Source organism: Coregonus clupeaformis, unplaced genomic scaffold (genome assembly GCF_020615455.1).
Source record: "Coregonus clupeaformis isolate EN_2021a unplaced genomic scaffold, ASM2061545v1 scaf3310, whole genome shotgun sequence".
Classification (NCBI taxonomy): Eukaryota; Metazoa; Chordata; class Actinopteri; order Salmoniformes; family Salmonidae; genus Coregonus; species Coregonus clupeaformis.
In genome coordinates this window covers 10331-32688 of record NW_025536764.1, presented here as the reverse complement: position 1 = coordinate 32688, position 22358 = coordinate 10331, and the positions used below count along the sequence as shown (strand labels likewise).

The 22358-nt window shown below is 46.7% G+C and overlaps 1 protein-coding gene across 1 annotated transcript; it reads left to right on the top strand.

The window, feature by feature from the left end:
* The first annotated feature begins 1885 nt into the window (after positions 1-1885).
* On the top strand, positions 1886-20759 carry LOC123489794 (unconventional myosin-X-like). The gene is made up of 5 exons (XM_045220186.1): positions 1886-1985; positions 2213-2311; positions 12626-12732; positions 13002-13131; positions 20557-20759. The coding sequence occupies exons 1-5, from the start codon at positions 1886-1888 to the stop codon at positions 20757-20759; spliced, it is 639 nt and encodes a 212-aa protein (XP_045076121.1).
* Positions 20760-22358: the final 1599 nt, after the last annotated feature.

Here is a 22358-nt window from a genome sequence, read left to right as displayed (position 1 = left end):
GCCAAAGCAAGTGAAATCGAAAATAAACAAAAGTGAAATAAACAATAAAAAATGAACAGTAAACATTACACTCAGAAGTTCCAAAGGAATAGAGACATTTAAAATGTCATATTATGTCTATATACAGTGTTATAATGATGTGCAAATAGTTAAAGTACAAATGGGAAAATAAATCAACATAAATATGGGTTGTATTTACAATGGTGTTTGTTCTTCACTGGTTGCCCTTTTCTTGTGGCAACAGGTCACAAATCTTGCTGCTGTGATGGCACACTGTGGTATTTCACGCAATAGATAAGGGAGTTTATCAAAATTGGATTTGTTTTCAAATTCTTTATGGGTCTGTGTAATCTGAGGGAAATATGTGTCTCTAATATGGTCATACATTTGGCAGGGAGGTTAGGAAGTGCAGCTCAGTTTCCACCTCATTTTGTGGGCAGTGTGCACATAGCCTGCCTTCTCTCGACAGCCAGGTCTGCCAGGTGAGAGAGGCCACCTGGCAGGTCATATGTCATGTATATAGTCATATGTCATGTATATTGTCATATGTCATGTATATTGTCATATATATGTATATGGCCTCTCTCTCAATAGCAAGACTATGCTCACTGAGTCTGTACATAGTCAAAAGCTTTCCTTAATTTTGGGTCAGTGGTCAGGTATTCTGCCACTGTGTACTCTCTGTTTAGGGCCAAATAGCATTCTAGTTTGCTCTGTTTTTTTTTGTTAGTTCTTTCCAATGTGTCAAGTAATTCTCTCTTTTTGTTTTCTAATGATTTGGTTGGGTCTAATTGTGTTGCTGTCCTGGGGGCTCTGTGGGGTCTGTTTGTGTTTGTGAACAGAGCCCCAGGACCAGCTTGCTTAGGGAACCCTTCTCCAGGTTCATCTCTCTCGCTCTCTCGTTCTCCTCTCGCTCTCTCTCTCGCTCTCCATCTCTTTTTCACCATCTCTCTTTCTCTCTGAGGATTGAATGTTGAAGTACTACTATAGGGTCTTACACCCAGTAAAGGGGATTTTAAAGCCGATGCTCCTCTGTGTGTCAATCCTATTCCGTTCGGAGCTCCAACCAGCTGTCAGTGTTGCTGCAAACCGTGACAGAAAATACATGCCAAATTTTAAAAAGATATGACACCATGGCTAGTCATGGTTTATGTAGATGGTCTGGCAGTCAATAAATATAATTTAAAAGTGAAACCAGTCCTTTCTCTGTCCAGTTTTAACTGAAATTCCCTAACATGAACTTCACTGGCTAGCTAACTAGTGTAGCTCATCCCTAGCTTGGTTAGCTAGCTTGCTAGCTTGATAAAACATGGTTGGCAAATAGGCAACATTTTGGCTAGCTAGCTTAATTGTACAGCCAGTATTTTGTCTATATCGAAGCTGTTACAAAAGAAACAAATAATAATTTATGAAACCGTGATGTAGGCAGGATGACTATGACAGGATTGTATGTTGTTTCAATTCTGTTTGAATTGCTTTGTGTATCAGAAAAGTTGCTTTAGATGATGTCACTTGCAACTTGCATCTGCAACAGAAATTGCGTCCAAATTGCTTTGTGTGACACTGGCTTAAAATTCTAAATGATCTCTCTCTCTCTCTCTCTTTCTCTCTCTCTCTCATTCTCTCTCTCTCTCATTCTCTCTCTCTCTCGGTCTGTCTCTCTGTCTCTCTCTCTGTCTCTCTGTCTCTCTCTTTCTTTCTTTCTTTCTTTCTTTCTTCTTTCTTTCTTCTTTCTTTTCTTTCTTTCTTTCTTTCTTTTTCTTTCTTTCTTTTCTTCTTCTTCTTTCTTTTCTTTCTTCTTTTACTTTCTTTCTTTCTTTCTTTCTTTCTTTCTTTCTTTCTTTCTTTCTTTCTTTCTCCAGCCCCATCATGGAGGCGTTTGGGAATGCCAAGACGGTTTACAACAACCTCTTCCCGCTTTGGGAAGTTCATCCAGCTCCACTTCTCCCAGAGTGGGAACATCCAAGGAGGACGCATCATCGACTGTATCCTTTCATTTACCACATTAACGTAATGAGGACCTATTAAGACTACCTTACTGTTTTGCTTTACAGTAACATACTGAGGCCTGTTACCACTAATGGACCTTAATGAGGCCCAAGACCAAGACCTTTTGCCATTAATGGACTGAGGCCTGGACCTTACTGTGATGTCTGGTATGGCTTAGAGATGTATCTATCTGTCTTTGTTTTCCTTAACTTTAACCCTTCAGATTTACTTGAAAAGAACCGTGTGGTGAGGCAGAACCCTGGAGAGAGGAACTATCATATCTTCTATGCTCTGCTGGCCGGGGCAGACAAGGACCACAGAGGTACGTTCATTCATACAGAGACTCCTTGACTGGTGTAGAGTTATTGCAACACTTGTATGGAATCATTGGAGGCTGGTGAAGGGAGGACGGCTCATAGTAATGGCTGGAATGGAATCAATGGAACGGTATCAAACACATGGAAACCATGTTTCTAAGTGACACCAGCCTCCACTGTACAGAATCAACTAAAGTGCCTCACTTGCTCAAGAAGCGGTACCAGACATTCAAAGCGGTACCGATGCACCGAGTCTGGAACCAACAGGATCCTGAACAGCTTCTACCCCCAAGCCATAAGACTGATAAATAGCTAGTGAAATAGTTAACCAATAGCTACCCGGACTATCTGCACTGACCCTTTCTGAACTAACTCTGTGCACACACACTGGACTCTACCACACACTGGACTCTACCCCACACTGGACTCTACCCACACACTGGACCCTACCACACACTGGACTCTACCCACTCACTGGACTCTACCCACACACTGGACCCTACCACACACTGGACTCTACCCACACACTGGACTCTACCCACACACTGGACTCTACCCACACACTGGACTCTACCCACACACTGGACTCTACCCACACACTGGACTCTACCCACACACTGGACTCTACCACACACTGGACTCTACCACACACTGGACTCTACCCACACACTGGACTCTACCCACACACTGGACTCTACCCACACACTGGACTCTACACACACACTGGACTCTACCCACACACTGGACTCTACCCACTCACTGGACCCTACCCACACACTGGACCCTACCCACACACTGGACCCTACCCACACACTGGACCCTACCCACACACTGGACTCTACCCACACACTGGACTCTACCCACACACTGGACTCTACCCACACACTGGACTCTACCCACACACTGGACTCTACACACACACTGGACTCTACCCACACACTGGACTCTACCCACTCACTGGACCCTACCCACACACTGGACCCTACCCACACACTGGACCCTACCCACACACTGGACTCTACCCACACACTGGACTCTACCCACACACTGGACTCTACCCACACACTGGACTCTACCCACACACTGGACTCTACCCCACACTGGACTCTACCCACACACTGGACTCTACCACACACTGGACTCCACCCACACACTGGACTCTACCCCCACACTGGACTCTACCACACACTGGACTCTACCACACACTGGACTCTACCCACACACTGGACTCTACCCCCACACTGGACTCTACCCCCACACTGGACTCTACCCCACACTGGACTCTACCCACACACTGGACTCTACCCACACACTGGACTCTACCCACACACTGGACTCTACCCACACACTGGACTCTACCCACACACTGGACTCTACCACACACTGGACTCTACCCACACACTGGACTCTACCCACACACTGGACTCTACCCACACACTGGACTCTACCCACACACTGGACTCTACCCACACACTGGACTCTACCCACACACTGGACTCTACCCACACACTGGACTCTACCCACACACTGGACTCTACCACACACTGGACTCTACCCACACACTGGACTCTACCCACACACTGGACTCTACCCACACACTGGACTCTACCCACACACTGGACTCTACACACACACTGGACTCTACCCACACACTGGACTCTACCCACACACTGGACTCTACACACACACTGGACTCTACCCACACACTGGACTCTACCACACACTGGACTCTACCACACACTGGACTCTACCCACACACTGGACTCTACACACACACTGGACTCTACCCACTCACTGGACTCTACCCACACACTGGACTCTACCACACACTGGACTCTACCACACACTGGACTCTACCCACACACTGGACCCTACCCACACACTGGACTCTACCCACACACTGGACTCTACCCACACACTGGACTCTACACACACACTGGACTCTACCCACACTCTGGACTCTACCCACTCACTGGACCCTACCCACACACTGGACCCTACCCACACACTGGACCCTACCCACACACTGGACTCTACCCACACACTGGACTCTACCCACACACTGGACTCTACCCACACACTGGACTCTACCCACACACGGGACTCTACCCACACACTGGACTCTACCACACACTGGACTCTACCCACACACTGGACTCTACCCCACACTGGACTCTACCACACACTGGACTCTACCCACACACTGGACTCTACCCCCACACTGGACTCTACCCACACACTGGACTCTACCCACACACTGGACTCTACCCACACACTGGACTCTACCCACACACTGGACTCTACCCACACACTGGACTCTACCCCCCACACTGGACTCTACCCCACTCTGGACTCTACCCACACACTGGACTCTACCCACACACTGGACTCTACCCACACACTGGACTCTACCCACACACTGGACTCTACCCACACACTGGACTCTACCCACACACTGGACTCTACCCACACACTGGACTCTACCACACACTGGACTCTACCCACACACTGGACTCTACCACACACTGGACTCTACCACACACTGGACTCTACCCACACACTGGACTCTACCCACACACTGGACTCTACCCACACACTGGACTCTACCCACACACTGGACTCTACCCACACACTCACTGGACTCTACCCACACACTGGGCCCTACCCACACACCGGACTCTACCCGCACACTGGACTCTACCCACACACTGGACCCTACCCACACACTGGACTCTACCCACACCTGGACTCTACCCACACACTCACTGGACTCTACCCACACACTGGACTCTACCACACCTGGACTCTACCCCCACACTGGACTCTACCCCACACTGGACTCTACCCACACACTGGACTCTATCCACACACTGGACTCTACCCACACACTGGACTCTACCCACTCACTGGACTCTACCCACACACTGGACTCTACCACACACTGGACTCTACCCCCACACTGGACTCTACCCCACACTGGACTCTACCCACACACTGGACTCTACCCACACACTGGACTCTACCCACACACTGGACTCTACCCACACACTGGACTCTATCCACACACTGGACTCTACCCACACACTGGACTCTATCCACACACTGGACTCTACCCACACACTGGACTCTATCCACACACTGGACTCTACCCTCACACTGGACTCTACCCACACACTGGACTCTACCCACACACTGGACCCTACCACACACTGGACTCTACCCACACACTCACTGGACTCTACCCCCACACCGGACTCTACCCGCACACTCTACCCACACACTGGACTCTACCCACACACTGGACTCTACCCACACACTGGACTCTACCCACACACTGGACTCTACCCACACACTGGACTCTACCCACTCACTGGACTCTACCCACACACTGGACTCTACCACACACTGGACTCTACCACACACTGGACTCTACCCTCACACTGAACTCTACCTCACACTGGACTCTACCCACACACTGGACTCTACCCACACACTGGACTCTACCCACACACTGGACTCTACCCACACACTGGACTCTACCCACACACTCACTGGACTCTACCCACACACTGGACCCTACCCACACACCGGACTCTACCCACACACTCACTGGACTCTACCCACACACTGGACCCTACCCACACACTGGACTCTACACACACACTGGACTCTACCCACACCTGGACTCTACCCACACACTGAACTCTACCTCACACTGGACTCTACCCACACTGGACCCTACCCACACACTGGACTCTACCCACACACTGGACTCTACCCACACACTCACTGGACTCTACCCACACACTGGACCCTACCCACACACCGGACTCTACCCGCACACTGGACTCTACCCACACACTGGACCCTACCCACACACTGGACTCTACCCACACACTGGACTCTACCCACACACTCACTGGACTCTACCCACACACTGGACTCTACCCACACACTCACTGGACTCTACCCCCACACCGGACTCTACCCGCACACTCTACCCACACACTGGACTCTACCCACACACTGGACTCTACCCACACACTGGACTCTACCCACACACTGGACTCTACCCACACACTGGACTCTACCCACACACTGGACTCTACCCACACACTGGACTCTACCCACACACTGGACTCTACCCACACACTGGACTCTACCCACACACTGGACTCTACCCACACACTGGACTCTACCCACACACTGGACTCTACCCACACACTGGACTCTACCCACACACTGGACTCTACCCACACACTGGACTCTACCCACACACTCACTGGACTCTACCCACACACTGGACTCTACCCACACACCGGACTCTACCCGCACACTCTACCCACACACTGGACTTTACCCACACACTGGACTCTACCCACACACTCACTGGACTCTACCCCCACACCGGACTCTACCCGCACACTCTACCCACACACTGGACTCTACCCACACACTGGACTCTACCCACACACTGGACTCTACCCCACACTGGACTCTACCCACACACTGGACTCTACCCACACACTGGACTCTACCCACTCACTGGACTCTACCCACACACTCACTGGACTCTACCCCACACTGGACTCTACCCACACACTGGACTCTACCACACACTCACACATACGCTGCTGCTGTCTATTATCTATCCTGTTGTCTAGTCACTTTACCCCTACCTACAGTATACTGCTGCTACTGTCTATTATCTATCCTGTTGTCTAGTCACTTTACCCCTACCTACAGTATACTGCTGCTACTGTCTATTATCTATCCTGTTGTCTAGTCACTTTACCCCTACCTACAGTATACTGCTGCTACTGTCTATTATCTATCCTGTTGTCTAGTCACTTTACCCCTACCTACAGTATACTGCTGCTACTGTCTATTATCTATCCTGTTGTCTAGTCACTTTACCCCTACCTACAGTATACTGCTGCTACTGTCTATTATCTATCCTGTTGCCTAGTCACTTTACCCCCTACCTACAGTATACTGCTGCTACTGTCTATTATCTATCCTGTTGTCTAGTCACTTTACCCCTACCTACAGTATACTGCTGCTACTGTCTATTATCTATCCTGTTGTCTAGTCACTTTACCCCCTACCTACAGTATACTGCTGCTACTGTCTATTATCTATCCTGTTGCCTAGTCACTTTACCCCTACCTACAGTATACTGCTGCTACTGTCTATTATCTATCCTGTTGTCTAGTCACTTTACCCCTACCTACAGTATACTGCTGCTACTGTCTATTATCTATCCTGTTGTCTAGTCACTTTACCCTACCTACAGTATACTGCTGCTACTGTCTATTATCTATCCTGTTGTCTAGTCACTTTACCCCTACCTACAGTATACTGCTGCTACTGTCTATTATCTATCCTGTTGCCTAGTCACTTTACCCCTACCTACAGTATACTGCTGCTACTGTCTATTATCTATCCTGTTGTCTAGTCACTTTAGAGCTGCCGCTTTCAAGGAACGGGACTCTAACCCGGACGCTTATAAGAAATCCCGCTATGACCTCCGACGAACCATCAAACAGGCAAAGAGTCAATACAGGTCTAAGATTGAATCATACTACACTGGCTCTGACGCTCGTCGGATGTGGCAGGGCTTGAAAACTATTACAGACTACAAAGGGAAGCACAGCCGCGAGCTGCCCAGTGACACAAGCCTACCAGACGAGGCTAAACCACTTCTATGCTCGCTTTGAGGCAAGCAATACTGAAGCATGCATGAGAGCACCCAGCTGTTCCGGATGACTATGTGATCACGCTCTCCGTAGCCGATGTGAGTAAGACTTTTAAGCAGGTCAACATTCACAAGGCCGCAGGGCCAGACGGATTACCAGGACGTGTACTCCGAGCATGTGCTGACCAACTGGCAAGTGTCTTCACTGACATTTTCAACATGTCCCTGACTGAGTCTGTAATACCAACATGTTTCAAGCAGACCACCATAGTCCCCGTGCCCAAGGACTCTAAGATAACCTGCCTAAATGACTACCGACCCGTAGCACTGACGTCTGTAGCCATGAAGTGCTTTGAAAGGCTGGTCATGGCTCACATCAACAGCATTATCCCAGAAACCCTAGACCCACTCCAATTTGCATACCGCCCCAACAGATCCACAGATGATGCAATCTCTATCGCACTCCACACTGCCCTATCCCACCTGGACAAGAGGAACACCTACGTGAGAATGCTATTCATTGACTACAGCTCAGCATTCAACACCATAGTGCCCTCTAAGCTCATCACTAAGCTAAGGATCCTGGGACTAAACACCTCCCTCTGCAACTGGATCCTGGACTTCTGACGGGCCGCCCCCAGGTGGTAAGGGTAGGTAACAACACATCTGCCACACTGATCCTCAACACGGGGCCCCTCAGGGGTGCGTGCTCAGTCCCCTCCCGTACTCTCTGTTCACCCATGACTGCATGGCCAGGCACGACTCAACACCATCATTAAGTTTGCCGACGACCCAACAGTGGTAGGCCTGATCACCGACAACGATGAGACAGCCTATAGGGAGGAGGTCAGAGATCTGGCCGTGTGGTGCCAGGACAACAACCTCTCCCTCAACGTGACCAAGACAAAGGAGATGATTGTGGACTACAGGAAAAAAAGAGGACTGAGCAACCGCCCCCATTCTCATCGACGGGGCTGTAGTGGAACAGGTTGAGAGCTTCAAGTTCCTTGGTGTCCACATCACCAACGAACTATCATGGTCCAAACACACCAAGACAGTCGTGAAGAGGGCACGACAAAGCCTATTCCCCCTCAGGAGACTAAAAAGATTTGGCATGGGTCCTCAGATCCTCAAAAAATTCTACAGCTGCACCATCGAGAGCATCCTGACTGGTTGCATCACCGCCTGGTATGGCAACTGCTTGGCCTCCGACCGCAAGGCACTACAGAGGGTAGTGCGTACGGCCCAGTACATCACTGGGGCAAAGCTTCCTGCCATCCAGGACCTCTATACCAGGCGGTGTCAGAGGAAGGCCCTCAAAACTGTCAAAGACTCCAGCCACCCTAGTCATAGACTGTTCTCTCTGCTACCGCATAGCAAGCGGTACCGAGTGCCAAGTCTAGGTCCAAAAGACTTCTCAACAGCTTCTACCCCCAAGCCATAAGACTCCTGAACAGCTAATCATGGCTACCCGGACTATTTGCACTGCCCCCCACCCCATCCTTTTTACGCTGCTGCTACTCTGTTAATTATTTATGCATAGTCACTTTAACTCTACCCACATGTACATATTACCTCAACTACCTCAACTAGCTCGGGTGCCCCCATACATTGACTCTGCAACGGTACCCCCCTGTATATAGCCTCCCTACTGTCACTTTATTTTACTTCTGCTCTTTTTTTTTTTCTCAACACTTTTTTTGTTGTTGTTTTATTCTGACTTTTTTTGTTTAAAATAAATGCACTGTTGGTTAAGGGCTGTAAGTAAGCATTTCACTGTAATGTCTGCACCTGTTGTATTCGGCGCATGTGACCAATAAAATTTGATTTGATTTGATTTACCCCTACCTACAGTATACTGCTGCTACTGTCTATTATCTATCCTGTTGTCTAGTCACTTTACCCCTACCTACAGTATACTGCTGCTACTGTCTATTATCTATCCTGTTGCCTAGTCACTTTACCCCTACCTACAGTATACTGCTGCTACTGTCTATTATCTATCCTGTTGTCTAGTCACTTTACCCCTACCTACAGTATACTGCTGCTACTGTCTATTATCTATCCTGTTGTCTAGTCACTTTACCCCTACCTACAGTATACTGCTGCTACTGTCTATTATCTATCCTGTTGTCTAGTCACTTTACCCCTACCTACAGTATACTGCTGCTACTGTCTATTATCTATCCCCTGTTGTCTAGTCACTTTACCCCTACCTACAGTATACTGCTGCTACTGTCTATTATCTATCCTGTTGCCTAGTCACTTTACCCCTACCTACAGTATACTGCTGCTACTGTCTATTATCTATCCTGTTGTCTAGTCACTTTACCCCTACCTACAGTATACTGCTGCTACTGTCTATTATCTATCCTGTTGTCTAGTCACTTTACCCCCTACCTACAGTATACTGCTGCTACTGTCTATTATCTATCCTGTTGTCTAGTCACTTTACCCTACCTACATTATACTGCTGCTACTGTCTATTATCTATCCTGTTGTCTAGTCACTTTACCCCTACCTACAGTATACTGCTGCTACTGTCTATTATCTATCCTGTTGCCTAGTCACTTTACCCCTACCTACAGTATACTGCTGCTACTGTCTATTATCTATCCTGTTGTCTAGTCACTTTTACCCCTACCTACAGTATACTGCTGCTACTGTCTATTATCTATCCTGTTGTCTAGTCACTTTACCCCTACCTACAGTATACTGCTGCTACTGTCTATTATCTATCCTGTTGCCTAGTCACTTTACCCCTACCTACAGTATACTGCTGCTACTGTCTATTATCTATCCTGTTGTCTAGTCACTTTACCCCCTACCTACAGTATACTGCTGCTACTGTCTATTATCTATCCTGTTATCTAGTCACTTTACCCCCTACCTACAGTATACTGCTGTTACTGTCTATTATCTATCCTGTTGCCTAGTCACTTTTACCCCTACCTACAGTATACTGCTGCTACTGTCTATTATCTATCCTGTTGTCTCTTTACCTCTACCTACAGTATACTGCTGCTACTGTCTATTATCTATCCTGTTGTCTAGTCCCTTTACCCCTACCTACAGTATACTGCTGCTACTGTCTATTATCTATCCTGTTGTCTAGTCACTTTTACCCCTACCTACAGTATACTGCTGCTACTGTCTATTATCTATCCTGTTGCCTAGTCCCTTTACCCCCTACCTACAGTATACTGCTGCTACTGTCTATTATCTATCCTGTTGTCTAGTCCCTTTACCCCTACCTACAGTATACTGCTGCTACTGTCTATTATCTATCCTGTTGTCTAGTCACTTTACCCCTACCTACAGTATACTGCTGCTACTGTCTATTATCTATCCTGTTGTCTAGTCACTTTACCCCCTACCTACAGTATACTGCTGCTACTGTCTATTATCTATCCTGTTGTCTCTTTACCTCTACCTACAGTATACTGCTGCTACTGTTTATTATCTATCCTGTTGTCTAGTCCCTTTACCCCTACCTACAGTATACTGCTGCTACTGTCTATTATCTATCCTGTTGTCTAGTCACTTTACCCCTACCTACAGTATACTGCTGCTACTGTCTATTATCTATCCTGTTGTCTAGTCACTTTACCCCTACCTACAGTATACTGCTGCTACTGTCTATTATCTATCCTGTTGTCTAGTCCCTTTACAGTGGTCAACATACCCATAACATGATGCAGCCACCACTATGCTTGAAGATATGGAGAGTGGTACTCAGTAATGTGTTGTATTGGATTTGCCCCAAACATACAGTAACATTTTGTATTCAGGACATTTTTTTTTGCAGTATTACTTTAGCGCCTTGTTGCAAACAGGATGCATGTTTTGGAATAATTTTATTCTGTACAGGCTTCCTTCTTTTCACTCTGTCAATTAGGTTAGTATTGTGGAGTAACTACAATGTTGTTGATCCATCCTCAGTTTTCTCCTATCACAGCCATTAAACTCTGTAACTTTTTTAATGTCACCATTGGAACGGTTTCCTTCCTCTCCGGCAACTGAGTTAGGAAGGACGCCTTTACCTTTGCAGTGACTGGGTGTATTGATACACCATCCAAAATGTAATTAATGACTTCACCATGCTCAAAGGGATATTCAATATCTGCTTTTTTTTTACCTATCTACCAATAGGTGCCCTTCTTTGCGAGGCACTGGAAAACCTCCCTGGTCTGTGTTAATTCTACTCCCATGTTATTTTTACTCGTTATTCACTGTGTATTTATTCCATGTCACAATTTCTATTATTATTTTTATTTATATATTTTTTCTTTATCTTGAACTCTGCATTGTAAGTAAGCGTTTCACTGTTAGTCTACACCTGTACGAAGCATGTGACAAATACCTGTGTATCTCAGTTGGTAGAGCATGGCGCTTGCAGCGCCAGGGTTGTGGGTTCGTTTCCCACGGGGGACCAGTATGAAAAAATTTATGCACTCACTAACTGTAAGTCGCTCTGGATAAGAGCGTCTGCTAAATGACTAAAATGTAAAAATGTAAATACAGTGGGACTTTGTTTGTATCTCTAGAAAAGGTACATTTCCTGGAGAAAATGTGACTGCTTGCTTCAACTGCCTAAAGTTATTTTCTGTCTGTGTTCCAGAGCTGTACTTCCTGTCTGAGGGCCCGGAGTCGTACCTCTACCTGAGTCAGTCTGGCTGTGTGAAGGACAGGAGCCTAGACGACCTGCAGCTCTACGACAGTGTTATGGTGAGGCTGGTTGTACCTTCACAAGCTGCCACCAGAGGGTGCAATAACCCAGTAGCCTGGATTCAACAAACGTCTCAGATTAGGAGTGCCAATTTAAGATCAGGTCCTCTCTGTCCATGTCATTTTATTCATTATGATCTGAATGGAAAAGCTGATCCTAGAGCACTCCTACTCTGGGATACTTTTGAACATGGGCCCTGCAGCATGTATTATCCAGTCTGGGTTCAGTAGAAGGAAACTCATCATCTCTCTGTCTCTGCTGCCACCAGGAGGCTTTAAAGGTGATGGAGTTCAGTGAGGAGGAGATACGGGACGTCTTCAAGCTGCTGTCTGCTGTTCTCCTGATAGGGAACATAGAATTCATGACCGCAGGAGGAGCACAAATCACATCCAAAGGAGGTGAGAGGAGGGAGGAGAGGAGGGGGGGGAGATGGGAGGGAGGGAGGGTGGAGAGAGGAGAGGGGATGGAGGGATGGAGGGAGGGAGGGAGGGAGGGAGGTTAAAGGAGGAGGAGGGAGGGGGGAGAGAGGAGGGAGGGAGGTTAAAGGGGGGGAGGAGGGGGGGGTTGGGGGGAGAGAGAGAGAGAGGAGGGAGGGAGGGAGGGGGGAGGGAGGGGGGAGGGAGGGAGAGAGGAGGAGGGAGGTTAAAGGGGAGAGGAGGGGAGGGAGGGAGAGAGGAGGGAGGGAGGAGGTTAAATGAGAGGAGAGGGGAGGAGAGGGAGGGAGGGAGGGAAGGAAGGACAGAGAGAGAGGGAGGGAGGTTAATGGGAGGGAGGAGAGGGGGGAGGGAGGGAGGGAGAGAGAGAAGGAAGGACAGGGAGGGAGGTGAGAGGAGAGGGGAGGAGAGAGAGAGAGGGAGGGAGGGAGGGATGGAGAGAAGGAAGGACAGGGAGGAGGTGAGAGGAGAGGGGAGGAGAGAGAGGGCGGGAGGGAAGGAAGGACAGAGAGAGGGAGGGAGATTAGAGGAGAGGGGAGGAGAGAGAGAGAGAGAGGGAGGGAGGGAGGGAGGGAGGTTAAAGGAGAGGAGGTTATTCTAATGCATGATAGTGAAGAAGCTGAGGTAACATTTCAGTTAAAGACAAAGCCTGCTGAGAAAAACTATATACAGTGCCTTCAGAAAGGATTCAGACCCCTTAACTTTTTAATGTTTTAATTAAATGTTTTCCCTCCTCAATCTACACACAATACCCCATAATGACAAAGCGAAAACAGGAAATATCTTATTTCCAAAGTATTCAGAACCTTTGTTATGAGACTCGAAATTGATCATGCTTGAGATGTTTCTACAACTTGATTGGAGTCCACCTGTGGTAAATTCAATTGATTGGACATGATTTGGAAAGGCACACACCTTTCTATATAAGGTCCCACAGTTGACAGTGCATGTTAGAGCAAAAACCAAGCCATGAGGTCGAAGGAATTGTCCGTAGAGCTCCGAAACAGGATTGTGTTGAGGCACAGATCTGGGGAAGGGTACCAAAAAATTTCTGCAGCATTGAAGGTCCCCAAGAACACAGTGGCCTCCACCATTCTTAAATGGAAGAAGTTTGGAACCACCAAGACTCTTCCTAGAGCTGGCCGCCCGGCCAAACTGAGCAATCGTGGGAGAAGGGCCTTGGTCAGGGAGGTGACCAAGAACCCGGTGGTCACTCTGACAGAGCTCCAGACTTACTCAGTGGAGATGGGAGAACCTTCCAGAAGGACAACCATCTCTGCAGCACTCCACCAATCAGGCCTTTATGCTAGAGTGGCCAGACGGATTCTCTGGTCTGATGAAACCAAGATTGATCTCTTTGGTCTGAATGCCAAGCGTCACGTCTGGAGGAAACCTGGCACCATCCCTACGGTGAAGCATGGTGGTGGCAGCATCATGCTGTGGGGATGTTTTTCAGCGGCAGGGACTGGGAGACTAGTCAGAATTGAGGGAAAGATTAATGGAGCAAAGTACATAGAGATCCTTGATGAAAATCTGCTCCAGAGCGCTCAGGACCTCAGACTGGGGCGAAGGTTCACCTTCCAACAGGACAACAACCCTAAGCACACAGTCAAGACAACGCAGGAGTGGCTTCAGGACAAGTCTCTGAATGTCCTTGAGTGGCCCAGCCAGAGCCCGGACTTGAACCCGATCGAACATCTCTGGAGAGACCAGAAAATAGCTTTGCAGCAACGCTCCCCATCCAACCTGACAGAGCTTGAGAGGATCTGCAGAGAAGAATGGGAGAAACTCCCCAAATACAGGTGTGCCAAGCTTGTAGCGTCATACCCAAGAAGACTCGAGGCTGTAATCGCTGCCAAAGGTGCTTCAACAAGTACTGAGTAAAGGGTCTGAATACTTATGTAAATGTCATATTTCAGTCTTTTATCTTTTATACATTTACAAAAATGTCTAAAAACCTGTTTTGCTTTGTCATTATGGGGTATTGTGTGTAGACTGATGAGGGGAAAAAATTATTTAAATGCACTGTATATATAAAACGATATATATTAATCTATATATATATAATTATGTAAATAAAACGATATAAAACGATATATATAAACTATATTACATTTACATTTCAGTCATTTAGCAGACGCTCTTATCCAGAGCGACTTACAGTTAGTGAGTGCATAAATTTTTTCATACTGGCCCCCCGTGGGAAATGAACCCACAACCCTGGCGTTGCAAGCGCCATGCTCTACCAACTGAGCTACAGGGGACTTATATATTAAACTATATATATACAACTATATAGCAAACTATATATATATAAAACTATATATATAAAAAATATATAAACCCATATATATATATATATATATATATATATAAAAAATATATATAAAACTATATATATATAATTATGTATATAAAACTATATAAAATCATATATATAAACTATATATACAACTATATATTAAACTATATATATAAAACTACCGTATATATAAAACGATATATATATATATATATATAACTATATACAGTGGGGAGAACAAGTATTTGATACACTGCCGATTTTGCAGGTTTTCCTACTTACAAAGCATGTAGAGGTCTGTAATTTTTATCATAGGTAACTTCAACTGTGAGAGACGGAATCTAAAACAAAAATCCAGAAAATCACATTGTATGATTTTTAAGTAATTAATTTGCATTTTATTGCATGACATAAGTATTTTATACATCAGAAAAGCAGAACTTAATATTTGGTACAGAAACCTTTGTTTGCAATTACAGAGATCATACGTTTCCTGTAGGTCTTGACCAGGTTTGCACACATTGTAGCAGGGATTTTGGCCCACTCCTCCATACAGACCTTCTCCAAATCCTTCAGGTTTCGGGGCTGTCGCTGGGCAATACGGACTTTCAGCTCCCTCCAAAGATTTTCTATTGGGTTCAGGTCTGGAGACTGGCTAGGCCACTCCAGGACCTTGAGATGCTTCTTACAGAGCCACTCCTTAGTTGCCAAGGCTGTGTGTTTCGGGTCGTTGTCATGCTGGAAGACCCAGTCACGACTCCATCTTCAATGCTCTTACTGAGGGAAGGAGGTTGTTGGCCAAGATCTCACGATACATGGCCCCATCCATCCTCCCCTCAATACGGTGCAGTCGTCCTGTCCCCTTTGCAGAAAAGCATCCCCAAAGAATGATTTTCCACCTCCATGCTTCACGGTTGGGATGGTGTTCTTGGGGTTGTACTCATCCTTCTTCTTCCTCCAAACACGGCGAGTGGAGTTTAGACCAAAAAAGCTCTATTTTTTGTCTCATCAGACCACATGACCTTCTCCCATTCCTCCTCTGGATCATCCAGATGGTCATTGGCAAACTTCAGACGGGCCTGGACATGCGCTGGCTTGAGCAGGGGGACCTTGCGTGCGCTGCAGGATTTTAATCCATGACGGCGTAGTGTGTTACTAATGGTTTTCTTTGAGACTGTGGTCCCAGCTCTCTTCAGGTCATTGACCAGGTCCTGCCGTGTAGTTCTGGGCTGATCCCCTCACTTTCCTCATGATTATTGATGCCCCACGAGGTGAGATCTTGCATGGAGCCCCAGACCGAGGGTGATTGACCGTCATCTTGAACTTCTTCCATTTTCTAATAATTGCGCCAACAGTTGTTGCCTTCTCACCAAGCTGCTTGCCTATTGTCCTGTAGCCCATCCCAGCCTTGTGCAGGTCTACAATTTTAACCCTGATGTCCTTACACAGCGCTCTGGTCTTGGCCATTGTGGAGAGGTTGGAGTCTGTTTGATTGAGTGTGTGGACAGGTGTCTTTTATACAGGTAACGAGTTCAAACAGGTGCAGTTAATACAGGTAATGAGTGGAGAACAGGAGGGCTTCTTAAAGAAAAACGAACAGGTCTGTGGAGAGCCGGGAATTCTTACTGGTTGGTAGGTGATCAAATACTTATGTCATGCAATAAAATGCAAATTAATTACTTAAAAATCATACAATGTGATTTTCTGGATTTTTGTTTTAGATTCTGTCTCTCACAGTTGAAGTGTACCCATGATAAAAATTACAGACCTCTACATGCTTTGTAAGTAGGAAAACCTGCAAATTCGGCAGTGTATCAAATACTTGTTCTCCCCACTGTATATAAAACTATATAAACTACCAGTCAAAAGTTTTAGAACACCTACTCATTCAAGGGTTTTTCTTTATTTTTTACTATTTTCTAATAATAGTGAAGACATCAAATCTATGAAATAACACATATGGAATCATGTAGTAACCAAAAAAGTGTTGAACAAATCCAAATATATTTTATATTTGAGATTCTTCAAATAGCCACCCTTTGCCTTGATGACAGCTTTGCGCACACTTTGCATTCTCTCAACCAGCTTCTCTCAATGATACTGGACTATCTCTCTCCAGTGGTCAGTAACATATCTGTCTGTCTCTCTCTCCAGTGGTCAGTAACATATCTGTCTGTCTCTCTCTCCAGTGGTCAGTAACATATCTGTCTGTCTCTCTCTCCAGTGGTCAGTAACATATCTGTCTGTCTCTCTCTCAAGTGGTCAGTAACATATCTGTCTGTCTCTCTCTCAAGTGGTCAGTAACATATCTGTCTGTCTCTCTCTCAAGTGGTCAGTAACATATCTGTCTGTCTCTCTCTCCAGTGGTCAGTAACATGTCTGTCTCTCTCTCCAGTGGTCAGTAACATATCTGTCTGTCTCTCTCTCCAGTGGTCAGTAACATATCTGTCTGTCTCTCTCTCCAGTGGTCAGTAACATATCTGTCTGTCTCTCTCTCCAGTGGTCAGTAACATATCTGTCTGTCTCTCTCTCCAGTGGTCAGTAACATATCTGTCTGTCTCTCTCTCTCAGTGGTCAGTAACATATCTGTCTGTCTCTCTCTCCAGTGGTCAGTAACATATCTGTCTGTCTCTCTCTCTCAGTGGTCAGTAACATATCTGTCTGTCTCTCTCTCCAGTGGTTTAGTAACATATCTGTCTGTCTCTCTCTCCAGTGGTTAGTAACATGTCTGTCTCTCTCTCCAGTGGTTAGTAACATATTGTCTGTCTCTCTCTCCAGTGGTCAGTAACATATCTGTCTGTCTCTCTCTCCAGTGGTTAGTAACATGTCTGTCTGTCTCTCTCTCCAGTGGTCAGTAACATATCTGTCTGTCACTCTCTCCAGTGGTCAGTAACATATCTGTCTGTCTCTCTCTCAAGTGGTCAGTAACATATCTGTCTGCTCTCTCTCTCCAGTGGTCAGTAACATATCTGTCTGTCTCTCTCTCCAGTGGTCAGTAACATGTCTGTCTCTCTCCAGTGGTTAGTAATATATCTGTCTGTCTCTCTCTCTCCCAGTGGTCTGTAACATATCTGTCTGTCTCTCTCTCCAGTGGTCAGTAACATATCTGTCTGTCTCTCTCTCCAGTGGTTAGTAACATGTCTGTCTGTCTCTCTCTCCAGTGGTCAGTAACATATCTGTCTGTCACTCTCTCCAGTGGTCGTAACATATCTGTCTGTCTCTCTCTCAAGTGGTCAGTAACATATCTGTCTGTCGCTCTCTCCAGTGGTCAGTAACATATCTCTGTCTCTCTCTCCAGTGGTCAGTAACATGTCTGTCTCTCTCCAGTGGTTAGTAATATATCTGTCTGTCTCTCTCTCCAGTGGTCAGTAACATATCTGTCTGTCTCTCTCTCCAGTGGTCAGTAACATATCTGTCTGTCTCTCTCTCCAGTGGTCAGTAACATATCTGTCTGTCTCTCTCTCAAGTGGTCTAGTACATATCTGTCTGTCTCTCTCTCTCAAGTGGTCAGGGGTAACATATCTGTCTGTCTCTCTCTCAAGTGGTTCATAACATATCTGTCTGTCTCTCTCTCCAGTGGTCGGTAACATGTCTGTCTCTCTCTCAGTGGTCGTAACATATCTGTCTGTCTCTCTCTCCAGTGGTCAGTAACATATCTGTCTGTCTCTCTCTCCAGTGGTCAGTAACATATCTGTCTGTCTCTCTCTCCAGTGGTCAGTAACATATCTGTCTGTCTCTCTCTCCAGTGGTCAGTAACATATCTGTCTGTCTCTCTCCAGTGGTCAGTAACATATCTGTCTGTCTCTCTCCAAGTGGTCAGTAACATATCTGTCTGTCTCTCTCTCCAGTGGTCAGTAACATATCTGTCTGTCTCTCTCTCAGTGGTTAGTAACATATCTGTCTGTCTCTCTCTCCAGTGGTTAGTAACATGTCTGTCTCTCTCTCCAGTGGTTAGTAACATATATGTCTGTCTCTCTCTCTCAGTGGTCAGTATCATATCTGTCTGTCTCTCTCCAGTGGTTAGTAACATGTCTGTCTGTCTCTCTCTCCAGTGGTCAGTAACATATCTGTCTGTCACTCTCTCCAGTGGTCAGTAACATATCTGTCTGTCTCTCCCTCAAGTGGTCAGTAACATATCTGTCTGTCTCTCTCTCCAGTGGTCAGTAACATATCTGTCTGTCTCTCTCTCCAGTGGTCAGTAACATGTCTGTCTCTCTCTCCAGTGGTTAGTAATATATCTGTCTGTCTCTCTCCCAGTGGTCAGTAACATATCTGTCTGTGCTCTCTCTCAAGTGGTCAGGGGTAACATATCTGTCTGTCTCTCTCTCCAGTGGTTAGTAACATGTCTGTCTGTCTCTCTCTCCAGTGGTCAGTAACATATCTGTCTGTCACTCTCTCCAGTGGTCAGTAACATATCTGTCTGTCTCTCTCCAAGTGGTCAGTACATATCTGTCTGTCGCTCTCTCCAGTGGTCAGTAACATATCTGTCTGTCTCTCTCTCCAGTGGTCAGTAACATGTCTGTCTCTCTCTCCAGTGGTTAGTAATATATCTGTCTTTCTCTCTCTCCAGTGGTCAGTAACATATCCGTCTGTCTCTCTCTCAGTGGTCCAGTAACATATCTGTCTGTCTCTCTCTCAAGTGGTCACATATCTGTCTGTCTCTCTCTCAAGTGGTCGTAACATATCTGTCTGTCTATTTCTCCAGTGGTCAGTAACATATCTGTCTGTGTCTCTCTCTCAGTGGTCAGTAACATATCTGTCTGTCTCTCTCTCCGAGTGGTCAGTAACATATCTGTCTGTCTCTCTCTCCAGTGGTCAGTAACATATCTGTCTGTCTCTCTCTCCAGTGGTCAGTAACATATCTGTCTGTCTCTCTCTCCAGTGGTCAGTAACATATCTGTCTGTCTCTCTCTCCAGTGGTCAGTAGACATATCTGTCTGTCTCTCTCTCTCCAGTGGTCAGTAACATGTCTGTCTCTCTCTCCAGTGGTCAGTAACATATCTGTCTGTCTCTCTCTCCAGTGGTCAGTAACATGTCTGTCTCTCTCTCCAGTGGTCAGTAACATATCTGTCTGTCTCTCTCTCCAGTGGTCAGTAATGTCAGTGATCTGCTGGGTCTGGACTCGTTCCAGCTGTCTGAGGTTCTGACCCAGAGGTCCATGATCCTGAGAGGAGAGGAGATCTGTTCACCCCTTACTGTTGAACAGGTAAGAGCCCCGCCCCTCTGCCACGCCCTGTCTGGCCTTAACCTGTCCCACCTACTCCTAACAATGAGAAAGGAAAACAACTGAGCCGGCACAGTACAGTTCGGGGGGAACAATAGTGTGAAAAGGGTATAATTTATCCCCTGACATAATCTCGGTTAACCCAGAACTAAAGTCTTGCATAATTGGTCAGATGCTCGATTAAAGACATGCTCCGGAACTTTGGTGACTAGTAAGTCTATGTTTTTCTACTTTGGGCTGGATGTGTTGATGTGTTCATACATGAACTGTTTTACTCCATTAGCCATGAAATCTCTAGTTTGAAAGCGACTGTTTTCTGGAAGCTGTGCGGCGCCATTTTCCCTACATTTTCACTTACTGATATAGCCCCTAGCAATTAGGTTTCAGCCAATGAGATTCAGCCCCTTGCCATTTGAGTGACAGCAGAGAGAGAGAGAGGGCAATGACGTGGTGCACGTATGTGACGGTGAGTGCTACTTTCAGAACTACTGGCTAAAAAAGTATATAAACGAACCGGAGAATCTCTTTAAGTTCTGGGTCCATAGCATGTTAAGAGAGAAGAGATTAGTCCACCCTCTCTCTCTTTGCAAGTTACGGGCCGAATGTCCCCCTCCCCCTTCGAGAATTCGAAGATGCTAACCACCTGGGAAATCGTGATTAAAAACCCAAGTACCAGAACTAATGTTGCTGATCTCACTAATCTAGTTGTATCATGACAGATCTATGGTACCAGTTCTGTTTATGTAGTCTGTCCACCAGAAATTAGTCCTGACAACTGACATTAGAGATTAGCCCTGACAACTTGACACTGTTGCCTTTTTCTCTCCCTATCTCCCGCTATAAGACAGGGCCTCTCTCTCTCTCTATCCCCCATGCCTGTCTCTCTCTCTCTCTATCCCCCATGCCTGTCTCTCTCTCTATCCCCATGCATGTCTCTCTCTCTATTGATATATCACCCATGCCTGTCTCTCTCTCTCCCTCTCTCTATCCCCCATGCCTGTCTCTCTCTCTCTATCCCCATGCCTGTCTCTCTCTCTATCCCCATGCCTGTCTCTCTCTCTCTCTATCCCCCATTCCTGTCTCTCTCTCTATCCCCCATGCCTGTCTCTCTCTCTATCCCCCATGCCCTCTCTCTCTATATATATCACCCCATGCCTGTCTCTCTCTCTCTCTCATCCCCATGCCTGTCTCTCTCTCTCTATCCCCCCATGCCTGTCTCTCTCTCTCTATCCCCCATGCCTGTCTCTCTCTCTCTATCCCCCATGCCTGTCTCTCTCTCTATCCCCATGCCTGTCTCTCTCTCTATCCCCATGCCTCTCTCTCTATACTATATATCACCCATGCCTGTCTCTCTCTCTCTATCCCCCATGCCTGTCTCTCTCTCCTCTTATCCCCCATGCCTGTCTCTCCTCTATTCCCCATGCCTGTCTCTCTCTCTCTCTATCCCCCATGCCTGTCTCTCCTCCTCTCTCTATCCCCCATGCCTGTCTCTCTCTCTCTCTATCCCCATGCCTGTCTCTCTCTCTCATTCCCTCCCTGTCTCTCTCTCTCTATCCCCCATGCCTGTCTCTCTCTCTCTCCTATCCCCCATTTCTCTCTCATCCCCTGCCTGTCTCTCTCTCTCTCTCTTCTCTCTTCTCTCTCTCTCTCTCTCTCTCTCTCTCT